The sequence below is a fragment of the Rhincodon typus genome, chromosome 6 (assembly GCF_021869965.1).
Source record: "Rhincodon typus isolate 14 chromosome 6, sRhiTyp1.1, whole genome shotgun sequence".
Taxonomy (NCBI): domain Eukaryota; kingdom Metazoa; phylum Chordata; class Chondrichthyes; order Orectolobiformes; family Rhincodontidae; genus Rhincodon; species Rhincodon typus.
In genome coordinates, this window is record NC_063337.1 from 23,731,293 (window position 1) to 23,747,044 (window position 15,752).

The 15,752-nt window shown below is 40.8% G+C and overlaps 1 protein-coding gene across 1 annotated transcript; it reads left to right on the plus strand.

Moving 5' to 3' along the window:
- Positions 1–1,326: 1,326 nt before the first annotated feature.
- Positions 1,327–11,371, plus strand: LOC109921274 (thrombospondin type-1 domain-containing protein 1). Its single transcript, XM_048597904.1, has 3 exons — positions 1,327–1,339; positions 5,738–5,896; positions 9,269–11,371. Exons 1-3 carry the CDS (start codon positions 1,327–1,329, stop codon positions 10,795–10,797), a joined length of 1,701 nt encoding a protein of 566 aa, XP_048453861.1. The 3' UTR covers positions 10,798–11,371.
- The last annotated feature ends 4,381 nt before the right edge of the window (positions 11,372–15,752 follow it).

Sequence of the window (15,752 nt, forward strand, 5' to 3'; positions counted from 1 at the left end):
GTTTTAACACTCAAAAACCTTTTTCTTTTTTCTCTAAGTTTGTTCATAAACCATATGGACTCTGCACAATCGTTTAAATGTGATTTAGAGAGCAAAATATAAATTGTGGCACATAATTAAAGTTAAGATAAACATTCAAATATCAGACCACAAATTCAGAATAGTTTAAAGTTTTCAAACAAAATCAGCAGTTTTAAATACTGGTTGGAGGAAATGGGACTCCAAACTTTTAAATTAGTTTTTCAAGACCAGAAAAGTTGTTCATAAATAAATATTAATTAGTGCACCAGTATAAACTCAGTTATTCCTGATTTAACAAAGCTTAACTTTTTCAGTGCTATTTACAGCTTGAATAATGTATTACTAGTTTAAATCCATGACAAGTTAATGATTTTGAAATGATTCCATCCATGAAGGGTGCAAAAGCACATCTTGTAGAAATGCAAGGTATATCTGATAGAAATTTTTGAATTTCTGTGTTTCGCTGTACATGTACAGATTCTAAAAATACACAAAACACATGTATGTACATATGCTTTACAATAGGCAATTCACATATTGAAGCATGCATCAATGGTCTACTTTCTGTTTGTAACTCACAAATTGCAGTTGAAGGAACCTTCAAGGGACAACAAGAAGTATTGATCACACTTGAAAGAAATAAATAGTTACAATTCTTTCTGTTGATTTTTCTTTTTTCCCCAATGGCTCTAATTTTTACTGCAGTTCCAGGAATCCTGTGACTCAGTGCCAATCTGTGTGAGCTAACCCAGTGATCGTTTGTGGATTAGTTAACATCACAACAAAATAGGTCCTGAAATCCCTTAACATCCCTCACACACATACTCTTAACAGGTGATGCTTCATTGAGTGCCATTTTAACAGAGGCATGCAATAAAGTAGCAGACAATAAAAATATTATGCAAAAACATTATAGCTGCTTCATTCCATCAATTTACAAGTGATGTTATTTTGATAAATTTAACATGGTTATTATTTAATTTATGTTACAATGATCCAATATAAGTAATTAGAGTCATAGAGTCATACAGCACGGAGATAGGCCCTTCAGCCCAAACAGGTCCATGCCGACCATGGGGGCAGGATCCTCAACTCGCGGGAGGCAGGTGCAAAGCTGGAATGAGATACAGTAATCAGAAATAGCAAGTTGAACAGACAGGTCAGGCTGGAACAGGACAGGGAGCGGGGTATGCCTGTTGGATTAAATTGCATCTATTTCAATGCTACAGGGCTAACAGGTAAGGCCGATGAACTCAGGGCGTGGATAGGTACGTGGTGCTGGGATATTATAGCCATTACAGAAACATGGCTAAGGGAGGTACAGGCCTGGCAGCTTAATGTGCCAGGGTATAGGTGCTTTAGGCGGGACAGAGGTGGAGGAAAGAGGGGAGAGGGAGTTGCATTTTTGATTAAAGGGAGTATCACAGCAGTAGTTAGTGATGAAATAACTGAACGATCATCCAGTGAGGCTTTGTAGGTGAAGCTAAGAAATAAGAAGGGGATGATGACGTTATTGGAGTTTTACAATAGGCCTCCAAATAGTCAATGGGAATTAGAGGAACAAATATGCAGGGAGATTGCGGAGACTTGCAGGAGAAATAGGGTTGGCACAGTGATTTTCCTAACAGACTGGGATGCCGTAGTGTTAAGGGCTTAGATGGGTGAAATTTGTTAAATATGTTCAGGAAAGTTTCCTCAAGTAGTATGTAGAGGGTCCTACTCGGAAAGGGGCAAAAGTCTACCTACTGTTGGGAAATAGGGCAGGACAGGTGACTGAGGTGACAGTGGGGGAGCATTTTGGGGCCAATGACCATAGTTCTATTAATTTTAAATTATGATGGTGCAATTACTGTTTGTAATAATGAACTCTTAATTCATACAGAAGTTTTAGAAAATGCAGTTGTATCAGTTCCCTGCACCTCTTCCTCCTTTGAGACCCTCCTTACCTCTTTTGGCAATCTTTCTGGTATCGGACCTAATAGCTCATAGTGTGCTTCAATGTCATTATTTATTTTATAATGCTCCTGTGACATGTGTTCAATTCATTTCATTAGAAGCACAGCATGAATATTGAGGCAGCATGGGCACATTTAGCACCACGGATTGCTTTGTTTTTGATACCTGTAAATAATGATCCAGCAATTTAAAGAATCATTTTGTTTTATTCCTTCATGGTCTGTGGGCATTGCTGGCTAGGCCAGCATCTATTGTCCATCTCTAGTCGCCCTTGACAAGGTGGTGTGAGCCGCTTATTTGAACTGCTACAATCCATTTGGTGGATGAAGCCCCAAAATGCTATTAGAGAAGGAGTTCCAGAATTTTAACCCAGGGACAGTGAAGGACTGATGATAGAGTCACAATGGTGTTAATGCTTGGAGCGGTTCTAAGGCCGTCCTGTTGCACCACTTCGCCAAGTAAGCATCATGACTTGGTACCATTCTCTGGCCTTTTCCTCACACCCCTGCAAGTTATTTATCTTTGCATAATCATCCAATGCCCTCCTGAATGCCTCAATTGAACCTGCCTCCACCACACTTGCAGCCAGCTAATTGCAGATCCAAACTGCTAGTTTTACGAAAAGAATTTTCCTCACATCATATTTTCTTTTGCAAATTACTTATAATCTGTGCCTCTGGTTCATGATCATTTTACAAGTCGGAACAGTTTCTCCCTATCTACTCTATTCAGCCCCTTTATGACTTTGAAAACTTCTATCAAATTTCCTTTTAGCGTCCGTTGTACTCCTTATTTTATGTTGCCTGATCATAATCGTCCGACTAAAATGCATAACCTCACACTTTTTTGCATTGAACTTTACCTGCCACCTATCTGCCCACTCTACTAATTTGTTTATGTTCTGTTGAAGTTCCTCTCTGTCCTCCCCACAGTTTACAATGTTTACAGGTTGTGTTCAAGTCTTTTGTTCTGCAGCATTGAACTTGCCCTCTGCACACCAGATCTAGATCAATAAAATACATCAGGAAAAGCAAAGGTTACAGTATTGACCTGTGGGGACCTCCATTACAAACCCTCCTCCAACCAAAAAAATGTCAATTGACCATTACTTTCTGTTTCCTATTAATCAGCCAATTTTGTATCCACATTACTGCTATCCCTTTTGTTCCATGTGTTACAAATTTTCTCGTAAGTTTCTCATGTGGAACTGCATTGAATGTTTTCTGGAAGTCCATGTACGCCATATAATCAGCATTACAAACATCGAGGCTTTCTGTATCTCTTCAAAAACGCCAAGTTAGTTAAGTATGATTTCCCCTTAAGAAATCATATTGATTCTTTCTAACCAACCCCCTTTTCCATGTGAGTACTAATTCTATCTAAAATAATAGTTTCTAGAGGCTTTTCCACCACTGAAGTTAAAATAATTCTAAGTGTGTTGCTGGGAAGGGAACTTGCAGGTGCTAGCATTGCCTTGTATCTGCTGCCCTCGTTCTTCTCAATGACAAAGTTCATAGATTTGGGAAGTGTTGCCTGAGAAGTCTTGGTGAGTTACTGCAGTGCATCTTGGTCACACACGCTGCTGTCACTACATATTGGTGATGAATGGAGTGAATGTTGAAGGTGCTAGATGTGGTGCCAATCAAGCAGTCTCTTTTGTTCTGGATGGTGTCAACTGTTTGAGTGGTGTTGGAGCTGCACTCATCCAGGCAAGTAGAAAGTAATCCACCACACTCCTGACTCATGCTTTATAGATAGTGGACAAGGGTTGGGGAGACAGGAAAGTGAGTTAGTCACTGAAGAATTTCCAGCCTCTTGGCATGGTCTTGTGATCACAGTGTTTATATAGCTGGACAAGTTTAGTTTCTGGTCAGTGGTAAGTCCCAGGATATTGAGTGGAGGTATCAGTGATGATGATGCCATTGAATGTGAAGGGGCAATGGTTATTGGAGATGATTATTGCCTAACACATGTGGCATGAATGTTACTTGCCATTTGTCAGTCCAAACCTGGATATTATCTTGTCCTGCTATACATGAACTCCTCAGTAGCTGAAGAGTCATAAATGGTGCTGACTATTGTGCAGTCATCAGTGAACATCCCCTGTTGTGACCTTATATTGGAGGGCAGGTCATTGATGAGCCAGCTGGAAATGGTTGGACTAAGGACACAATCCTGAGGAACTCCTGCTGGGATGTTTGAGATGATTAACCTCCATCTTTCTTTGTGCTACATATAACTCCAATCAATGGAGTGTCTTCCCCTGATTTCCATTAACTCCAGTTTCCCTAGGCTTCTTTTTGTACTTCCAATCAATGAGTGAATGAGCACGTTGAAATTTTTGTTACTTACCATCTGACTGACCCAGTTTGTTTGGTCACCAACAAGCTGTGCCAACCACTAATGAGTCAGGATCTCAGCGGGGCTATCAGGACACAAAAAGGAACAGAGTTGTGGCACTTTCAAAGAATGAGGAAGGGGAAACAAGTCACAATAGGCTGCTCTTTTAACCCTCTGAGCACCCAGGATAAAGGTACCTTTGGTAGAGATGCTTAGGATACAGAAATCCAGGATACAGGTATCAGGGTATAGCTCCCTAAGGGAGTGGCTCAGTGGTTAACACTGCTGCCTGACAGTACCAGGGACCCAGGTTCGATTCCACCCTTAGGCAACTGTCTGTGTGGAATTTGCACATTCTCCCCATGTCTGCATGGGTTTCCTGTGGGTGCTCCAGTTTCCTCCCACAGTCCAAAGATGTGCATGCTGGGTGGATTGGCCATTATGTTCAGGGATGTGTAGATTAGGTGGGTTATAGGGGGATGGCTCTGGGTGGGATACTCTGAGGGTCAGTGTGGACTTGATGGGCTGAAGGGCCTGTTTCCACACAATATGGATTCTTTGAAATGCCCAGGTTATAGGAGCTCGGGGTACAGGTATCCAAGATATAAGTGCCCAAATCACTGGATTACAGTAATGGGAGAATGCTGAATTAAAACATGTTTGTGTGCAGGCAATCCACTAATAAACCACAAAAAGACATTGAGCTTATTATTGCACAATGCAGTATGATTACATTGTAATTACCTTCAGATAGCACAAATGCAGAACTGTGTCTTAAGTTTGTGACCTTTCACACAGTCCACAGTACTTACACCTCTTTTTGTAGTCAATCAGATATTGCTTCAGTGCCAGTTCCTAAAGTTTAGCCAAAATATAAATGTGGAACTCTGTAGGTTTCACTGATTGGTCATGTAGTCGGTTATTATAATACTTTTCTGTTATTTTGCTATTTGATATTTTATCATGATGTCCTTTTAAAAGTTATCCTTTTTGATTGTGAGTTATGGAGTTTCAGGCGTTTCACTGGTACTGCTCTGTAAGTTCCTAGCAAGTACTATTTGCTCACAGAATTGTAACAACAGAGCCCAGTCTTTTGCCGCCCACTGTCTTTGTACATGCAGTTTGAGCGGGAGTCACTGCATTAGAAGTAAGCACTCTGGCTTATTTTTCATCTCCTTAATCCAAGTCTGAAACTTTGCTGCGTTTTTTTAAAATTCTGCTTAATTTCAATGAACTCAGAACAAACCAGAGATCACGGATTGAACTGTTACCCTCTGCACATGGTGCATTTACCCATTGAGCTTTTGGGGGTAAAGGGAGCTGCATGAAAGATTGTGGTAAATCCTGTGGAATGGAATTAAACACAAACTAACCCCCAGGTATAATTATTCAGGTAATAATCTTTTTTTCATGTTTATAGAAAGAGGGAATGTTTGGCTGTCTTGGAGCCCATGCAGTGTCACTTGTGGTGATGGAGTACGTGAGAGATACCGACAATGTATTGTGTCCTTCTCGGGAACAATTTCTTGTAATGGGGAGGAGAAAGAAGTCTCCCCCTGTTCACTTGTGGATTGTGCAGGTAAGTAAATGCATTAAATGTAAATGTTCTACTTTTCAAAGAAAACATTCAAAGCTCTCAGACACTTATGCATCACTTCTGAAGAAGGGTCACTGGACCCGAAACATTATCTTTGATTTCTCTCCATAGAAGCCGCCAGACCTGCTGAGTTTTTCCCAGTAATTTATGTTTTTATTTCTTCTTTTTCTTGTTTACTTACATACATTGTATTTAACTGATGGTAGACATGACAGAAGAGTAGGACATTGCTCAATGATACTGTAATAAGGAACTCAACAGTGACAGGATAGAGTCATGAAGGGTGATGGTATTAATACAGGGGCATTTTGTTTTACAAGAAGCTAAGATAAGAGCAATTGAGAAAGTGATATTTAAAAAATGAAAGCGAAATGGGGATGTGAGATTATTGAAAACAAAAATTGCTGGAAATCAGAGCACGTCAGGCAGCCTCCGTGGAGAGAGAGCATGAAGAGTCATCTAGACTCGAAACATTAGCTTGTTCTCTCCCCGCAGATGCTGCCTGGCCAGCTCTGATTTCCAGCATTTTTTGTTTTTAGTACAGATTCCAGCCAGCATCTGCAGTAATTTGCACCTACATGAGAGTACACATGGAAACAAATTCTATTGCAGACAATTGCTTGCAAATCAAATGAATGATTGGATATGAAAGTACACTGGCAATGTTTTAAAACAGCAAGTGACAATATTTGCGTTATGTTGCTTCTGGAACTATTTTGAATATGGAAAGAATGAGCATTATAAACTAATTTCTGTGAATTCAGTAGATGAAAAGCTTTCCTGAATAGAAAGTAACATACCTGCTTATTTAGTTCTTGAGTGTGTCACTTAAAAATCTGAATGTACCGTACTTCATATATAGTTGTGCACTTTCGAGTGCAGTGTGATATGTTAGAAAACATAGCCCCGTTAGATAAAGTACTAGAGATTCACTGTCTGCCCATATTAAGTTCCCATGTTCAGAAGAAGACAGGGAGAAAATCCAAAAAGAAAAGGAGCCAATAATCAATAAAAAGAAATAAACCATGTGACAGGTGAAATTATAGAACCAGGAAGAAGACCGTTCAGTCCATCTTGCCTGTCTCAGCTCTTTGAACGAGCTATACAATTAGTTCCACTCCCCTGCAGTTTCTCTATATGATTTTTCAAACACATAAATTTGACTTTTGAAAGCTAATAGTAAATTTGCTTCCATTAGTCTTTCAGCCAGCACAGTCCAAATCATAACAATTCAACAATTAGGAGATCTGTTTACCTGATCTGGCCCACATGTGACTCTGTACCCACCACAATGTGGTTGACTTTTAATTGCCCTCTAAAATGGCTGTATCAAGTCATTCAGATCAAGGGGAAATTATGGGATGGGCAATAAAGGCCTAGCCCAGCCAGCAATGCTCTCAATCCATGAATAAATAAAACAAAATACTGCATTTGAAAAAAAAACTCATCTCCCAGCAGTTCTTTGTCTAATAATTTAAATCTGCATATGCTGGCTGCTGATCAACTTACCAGAGAAAACAATTTCTTCCCATCTGCCTTATGAAACCTCTTATAAATTTCAACTCTTTGACTAGATTTCCCCCTAACCTTCACTGTTCTAAGGACAATCCCAGTTAGTGTGGATCTGTGGGTAGGGGCAGCATGGTGGCACAGTGGTTAGCACTGCTGCCTCACAGTACCAGGGACCTGGGTTCAATTCCACCCTTGAGGGACTGTCTGTGTAGAGTTTGCACATTCTCCCTGTCTCTGCGTGGGTTTGCTCCAGTTTCCTTCCACAGTCCAAAAATGTGCAGGCTAGGTGGATTAGCTGCATGAAATACAGGGTCTGGGTGGGATGCTGTTCAGAGGGTCAGTGTGTGCCTAATGGGCTGAATGACCTGCTACCACACTGTAGAGATCCTATGCAACTTTTGACCACACGCATCACAGAAATATGCAATAAGCAAAACCGGAGATGTAGAAAGTTTTTAGCTTAGTTTAATATTTTAATTTAATTCACACGGATGGGTGTCGCCATCTAGCCAGCATTTATTGCCCATCCCCAGTTGCCCCTGAGAAGATGGTAGTGAGCTGCTTTCTTGAACCACTGCAGTCCACACGCTGTAGGTTGACCCACAATGCCATTAGGGAGGGAATTCCATGCTTTTGATCCAGTGACTGTGATGGAACAGTGATATATTTCCAAGTCAGGATGGTGAGTGGCTCAGCGGGGACTTCAACGTGCCTGCATGGTGTTCCCATGTATCTGCTGCCCTTGTCCTTCTAGGTGGAAGTGGTCGTGGGATTGGAAGGTGCTGTCTGAGGATCTTTGGTGAATTTTCTGCAGTGCATCTTGTAGATACCTCATACTGTGTGCCACTGATCATCAGTGGTTGTGGGAGCGGATGCTAGTTTACGTAGAAAATTTGCACTGTTGGTAAGGCATGCAAAAAGAAGAAATAGGAGATCAAGTAAATGTCCACTGGTGCCACTCCAGTATTGGAATATAATCCCCTGAAATTTTGACATAGTTTTTCTCTGTTTTTAATGGCATAGAGGGAGCATTTGTGGCTCAGTGGGTAGTAATGCTCCAAACCAGAAGCTCCAAGTTAAAGACCCATCCCAGAACTTGTATCCATGGAAAGACTATTCATGAGGTATTGCAACAAGTTGGTGATCAGCATTATAATTCTTCGAAATCTCCCAGTATTTCTCCAAAAGAGGGCACGATGTGTGTGGAGGCATGAAACAAACAAAAATAAAGGAGTGCAGGGTAAGGGGACCAAGTATAGAATCATACTAAACAGCTTTGTTGATTTTAATTTCACATAGTCAGCATGTTTAGTAACCCTTTTAGCTTAACTCCCTGAAATGGTTTTGTTTCTAATTGTCTTTTTAGTGACTTTAACTGAAATATTCACATTAAATCTTGCGGGAGACTCATTAATTAAGTTCATGTTTCTCTGAATATTGAAGATTAAGGGTGACCTATGAGTGTTATGCCTAATGGAGCGGACAGAGAGAAACTGTCTTCTTTGGTGGGAGAGTCTAGAACAAGATTATGACTAGGCCATAAAATGGTGATGTCACAACACACCCCTTCGCACAAAGGCTAAAGGAAATCAACTCTCTGCTCTGAAAGGCTGGTTTTGAAAATTTCAAAACAGATTGAAAATATTTTATTTGGTAAGTGTGATTCATGATTCTGGAATCAAGGTAACTAGATGGAGGTAGGGTCGGCCCTGATCTACCTCAATAGCAGAACAGGCTTGTGAGGAGGGGAAGAGGGAAGGAAATGTTCAATAGCCTATTGTTGTTTCTATTTGCCTAAAGTGTGTTTGTTTACTTAAGTATTTCATTTCTTTCATTGTACAGGGCAGGAATCTGGAACAGTTCACAATGAAGCATATAACACAGGCAATATAGTAACGATCACAGGCATTTCTCTCTGTCTGGTGATAATCATTGCCACCATTGCTATTACTATACGGACAAAACTATCACGTAAGAAACAAAACTGCAGTACTGCAGGAAGACAGGGCTCGGGACCTCAACACAGTTTCAGGAAAACCCTTGAAAATGAAAGAAACTTCTGCGACCTGAGCCATCAACATGACTTTTTAACTGACAATGTTGCCCCACTAAAGCTCAATGATGGTATAGATATCCCTTTAACGTACAGGAGGAGCCAGCATTTCCTTCCAAATCAGGAATCACAGGCTGAAGAAAACCCAGGGCAACAAAGTGCTCAGAAAGTGATCCCTCCTATATTTGGATATCGTTTGGCACATCAACAATTGAAAGAAATGAAAAAGAAAGGGATAACGGAAGCAACTCAGGTATATCATGTAACACAGCACCCTCTAGATGACACGATCATTAATGAAGCAGGAGCCCCAGTTACAGAAGTAGATCAAACTAATGCCACCACTATCATTGCACCCCATATGGACAAGGAAAGCGACATAGAAAGTAGCACAAATAGATTTCGTATTAAATCTCCATTCATAGATCAGAAGTCAATTTATTACAACCAACAAACAGAAAAACCAAACCATAGGATGGATTATACAATTCAACCATTTCCAGAACCGTTTGTTGACTGTTTCCTGCCATACCAAATGCCACAAGTAAACAGCATGGGACCTAATTGTGAAGCAAGTAATAAAACACTTCCAGGTAGGCCCGGAAAGTTCAGGCATTGTGAAACTGAGATAGAGATGTATGAAAGAGGGAATGGCAGAAATCCTAATTTTAGGAGAACATCTAGCTTCAATGAATGCAAAACTGCAAAGTTCTACAGAGAAAGAAGTCTGTCCACTAGTACGCAGAAGCTTCCATCCCTGTCTCACTCCAGAGCTATTTGCAGGCCAGCAGCTGTGACTGACAGATCCACAGGTGACAAGGCTATAGCTCAGTTCAGATTCAGTAATGCTAACTCAGCAAAATATCATGGCCGGACTTGCGGTGCATTTGCTACAGAGCCCTCAAAATATTACAAGAAAAGTAGTCAGCCTGGGGCACAAACTTGTAAAACTGAGCTGACAAATGATCAGCAAATGACAAGTGGTATTCTTAATAACTCAGAAACCTATAGAGGCAAGAGAAGATCAAGCACATCGACGAACAGATATAAATTGACTCCTAAAGTCAGTGATCCCAACTCTGAGAACTGTTTCAAACAGACGTCTCCACAGAGCAATCCATTACCTCGTCAGCAATACAGACATGATCGGTGTCAAAGTTTCCCTTCTGATCCCAACTTTCTCCTGTATGACAATTCTGGTTTTGAGTTAACTACTTCAGAGCAGCAGATAATCGATTTGCCAGCACATTTTAGCTCACATGTAAACGAAGATGAAGAAGACACCAGTACTTTAAGTAATGAAAAGCTGGTGATCTGAGAAACTTGAGAAAAAAAACTTCTAAAATCTATGTAAAATAATTTTTTGTGTCTTAATCTTAACCTGTCTTGTGAAAGTGACTTTATCTTGTTAATGAAAAGAGATTTTTTATAAGGAAAATTTCCTCTTGAAAATGAGAATGTATCCTAAAGCAAGAATAGTTCTTCTCTGCGTTCTTCCCTGATCTTGACCTTAGATTTGCCAACTTTGAATTCTATAGGGGCACTATCTGATCTCCATTTCTTGATACAGGAAGAGAGTTGGATTTCAGGGAAGAAAATTTTTAATGAAAAATTTGTGCAGAATTTCAAAGCAACTTTGCTGAAACTAGTTGAAGGATAAAATGTTAACCTCATTGTAACCTTAATTGTTACTCAGCTATGTGTTCTACTGATATTGATGACCCAGCTAAGCGCAGTGGTACTTCACATTTTCAAAAGAACCTCAATGCGCAGGGTATTATTTGGATTTATGTGCAAATATGCACATCTGAGGTCTGTGTGCAAAGGTTTTAGATATGCAATTGTGTTTCAATGTGGTGACTTTTGTTTAATAATAAATTCTAAGCTGCAAAGCTCTCAAATCAGTGTATTACTTTTAAAGCTGTGATTTCTAGTGATGTTACACATAAAAGACATGAGATCTCCACAGATGCTGCCAGAATTTCTCCAGCATTTTCTGTTTGTTTCAGATTTCCAGCATACAGTGATTTGCTTTTATTTTACATAAAAGACATGCGCTGCCAGGGTTTTGTTTTCTGAATCACACTTAGAAATTAATAATACCTACAGAACCAAATACAAGCTGGATAAGGAGTTCAACAGCATCTTCATGGTGACACATCTGCAATATATTCTGTGGGGGGCAGTTAAACACTTGATAACACATTGATATTGTAAGACACATTTTAATAATTGAACTCCAGTTATAACTTTAAATTCTAAACCTTTTGGTGTATTGGTCTTAGTTTTGTTTTTTACATTCTGCCTTACTTTACCATTGGCTATAGATCTTTAATTTTCCTGGTATAGGGGCAGAATTATCTTTTTTTTTGTGACTGTTTGGGTTTTTCCATGTAATTACATTCTTTTCAGCTTCTTACATATTCCTGCAGGAGTAAAATGCCAGATTTTCTGGGCAGGATGTTCTGACCCCCTGTTAGAATCTAACATCAAAACACCATATTTAAAAGGCACCCAGATTGCACTTTACTTCCAGCAATCCAGGAAAGATAGAAAAATAAACATAGAAAATAGAAGCAGGAGTAGGCCATTTGGCCTTTCAGGCCTGTTCTGCCATTCATTGTGATCACGGCTGATCATCCAACACAGTACCATGTTCTTGCTTTCACCCCATGCCCTTCGATCCCCTTAGCCCTAAGAAATATATCTAAAACCTCAATCGCTTTCTGAGACAGAGATTTCTACAGGCCACTCCCTGGACGAAGAAATTTCTCCTCATCTCTATCCTGAATGACCTACCCTGTATCTTTACACTGTCACCCCTGGTTCTGGACTGCCTGGTCATCAGCAACATTCCTCCTGCATTTACCCTGTCTAGTCTTGTTAGAATTTTATAGGTTTTTTTTAAGATCCCCACTCATTCTTCTAAACTCCAGTGAACATAGTCCTAACCAATTCGGTATGTCCTCATACATTCAAGCAATCAGTCTGGTAAACCTTTGCTGCACTCCCTCTACAGCAAGAACATCCTTCCTCAGATAAGGAGATCAAACTACACACAATATTGGAGTTGTGGTCACACCAATGCCCTGTAAAGTTGCAGCAAGACACCCCTGCTCTTGTACTTGAATCCTCGCACAATGAAGGCCAACTTACCATTTGTTTTCTTCACCACCTGCTGTACCTGCTTGCTTACTTTCAGCAACTAATGTGCAAAGACACCGGGTCTCATTGCACCTCCCACTTTTCCAATCTATCCCATTCAGATAATAATCAGCCCTCCTGTTTTTGCTACCAACGTAGATAACTTCACATTTATTCACATTTTACTGCATCTGCCATGCATTTGTTCACTCAACTTGTCCAAATCACACAGAAACATCTCTGCATCCTCTCACGGTTCGCCCTCCCACCCAGCTAAGTGCTTTCTGCAAACTTGGAGATGTTACATTTAATTTCCAAATCTAAATCATTAATACATACAGTGAATAGCTGTGGTTCAAACATTGATCCCACTAGGCATTACCTGCCACTCCCCTTTATTTCTAATTTTGTTTCCTGTCTGCGAACCAGTTCTCTAGCCACGTAAGTACACTACACCCAATTCCATGTGCTTTAATTTTATACATTAATGGGACCGTATCAAAAGCCTTCTGAAAGTTCAAGTAAACCACATCCACTGTTTGCTCTTATCAACTCTGTTCATTCCATCCTAGATTTAAAATTTAACATTCTTAGACCCATTAGCATTATTTTGCACTGAGGCCATGCTTGATTCTTGGCCTTGAATTCTCTGCCTAACACTTTTTCTTATTTACAATTCTATCTTTTGTTTTTGCCCTCTCTCCTGCCTCCCTGTATAGGTTCCCATCTCCACTAGCACATACTCCCCCACAGGACATCAGTTCCAGTCCTGCCCAGGTAGAACCCTTCCAGCTCATACTAGTCCCACCTCCTGTAGAACCAGGAACAAAAACAAAGTTGCTGGAAAAGCTCAGCAGGACTGGCAGCATCTGTGAAGGAGAAAACAGTTACTGTTTCGGGTGCAGTGACCCTTCCCCAGTTTTTGTTCCTGATTTACAGCATCCGCAGTTCTTTCGGTTTTTATCCCGTAGAACCAGTCCTGATGTCCCAGGAATCTGAAACACTCCAGCCATATATTCATCTGATATAGCCTGCTGTTTCTACTCTGACTAGCACGTGGCTCTGGAAGCATTCCTGAGATCACTATCTTTTAGGTCCTACTTTTTAACTTGCTTCTTAACTCCCTATTTTCTGCCTTCAGCTCTCCTGCCATGACACGCACCTTTAAATTAAACTCTTAGATTTCCTTTAAAATCAAAGAATACTAGTTACTCCAGGGCCCTTCTTCTCAGAAACACTGCACTATTGCTGTTATAAACTCTAAACCCAACATAAAGACCTTACAAGTTAAGGGATAAATTTAGTACGAGTACTCACCTGACCTTTCCCAATGTGCTGCTTCTGCTTGCTCTACGTCACTTTTGATACTCTTCCCAGAATACTTCCCTGTGATTGCTTACTGTGGGGCGCTCTTCCTAGATTGCTACACTGAGATGCTGACCGCAGAACACTCTTCCCAGGGAGATTACACAACTCTTTTCATTGATTCCAATGCCCCCACCCCCGAGAGATGTCTAAAATCCAGCTAAAATAGTGGAACTATGATTTAGCAATGACTCCCTGAAGGTTCTTCTGAATGCTGTGCAAGAGAGAAGAAAAGCTATTTTTCATATGGATGCCAACAAGATACAACCCTGACTTATGAAAGCAGCCTGGCCAGAGGTGGCTGTGGAGATCAGTACCAATGGATGGCTCAAGAACTCCCACTTTCATTGCTGCAAGAGGTTGAATGATCTGCCATGCTCTGCCAGGGTGTGTACCAGGGTGTGCATCACGATCCCGTACAGAACTGTCCCTCGCGTAGGGCAAATGGGGTGACTACCCTGGGCCCTGTACTTTGGCAGCAGAGGACAATGCACAGTGTTAGTTGCCTAAGTTTCCCACTCCTCAAGGGTTGGCTCTGCCCCTCTGAGTGTGAGTTAACACTGTAGGGTTGTCTCTGCAGAGGAGTGTCACACAGGAGGTTGGCTCCCAGGCATCTCCATCAGGTGCGGTCAATGTCCATTCACTGCAGCTATTACTGTACCACCACAGGATACATTACATCACAGGGGTACTGCCTCTCATCCATCTACTTAAAACATAAAAGGAACCACAAAGCTTAGCTCCTCACTCACCATCAAGTCGCTGACCTCTTAACTAGGAGAATGTATATGTCTGACAGCATTTCCCCAATGACTTTAAATGAGACAAGGACACAATCACAGGAGGTGGTCTTTTGAGTTCAATGCCACTTTCTTCAGGTTTGCTGGTGTCAGCAAGTGTGATGCCTCACTTGGGCAGGCTTCTGGCCCTAGTCAGGCCTCACCCCTAATACTGTTCATGCTTAACAACAATAAGCCAGGCTGATGGGACTGAGACTTCTCAAGAGGTGATCAACATGGAGAGGCTTCATCCTGACACTATGAATGTTTGGGCACAGTGATGCCTTGGTTACAACGGAGCCAAATAACTGGAAAAGTTTGTATTGACTGGAGTTTACAGGAAGAAGCCTACTCTACCAGGTATGTGCCTCGTATACATAGTCTGTTTTGTGAACACATTGGTTTCCTGTTTTTGTCTATCAAGATTGTACCCACAGATGTAAATCCAGTGGACTGGGATGTTAACAATGGTATGTTAATAAATGCAAAACAGGCTTTGTTGGTGCCTGAAAGGTTCTGACAGAGCAAAACTTTAATCCACCTTGGAGAAACTGAACTTTTCCCACCCTTTTAAAAGACATGGAAAATACTGGTCTTGATCTCAGGAACTCTACTCCAAAGCCCTTTGCTTCTCTACTCTTTTAAATGTCTTTTTAACAATGTTCATGTGGAGCAACTTTCAATCATTGAGGTATTTCTGTACATGGCTCAGCATCAGGTTCCCTGTCCATTTCCAGTTGTGCAGCATCTTGGAACTATCTGAATGTAAATCGTTGTTGTTGGATGGCAGATGGATGAATTAACAAATCTTCCTCCTGGAGCTAACCAGGCTTTACCTGGTTGTGATTTTCAAAGCAACCATATCAATTAACAGCACAGAGCCTCATCATTGTGCAATAAGATTGTCACCAAGTTCTTGTAACTCTGCACAAGTCGTGTATTACAAGATAGATCCTCTCAGCTATGTGGTGCAAGACTGCTTTAC

Excerpts from the sequence above, each read along its gene's own strand:
- LOC109921274 (XM_048597904.1), top strand. Across the intron at positions 5,897-9,268 it reads TTCACTTGTGGATTGTGCAG|GGCAGGAATCTGGAACAGTT; the intron begins GTAAGTAAATGC and ends TTCATTGTACAG.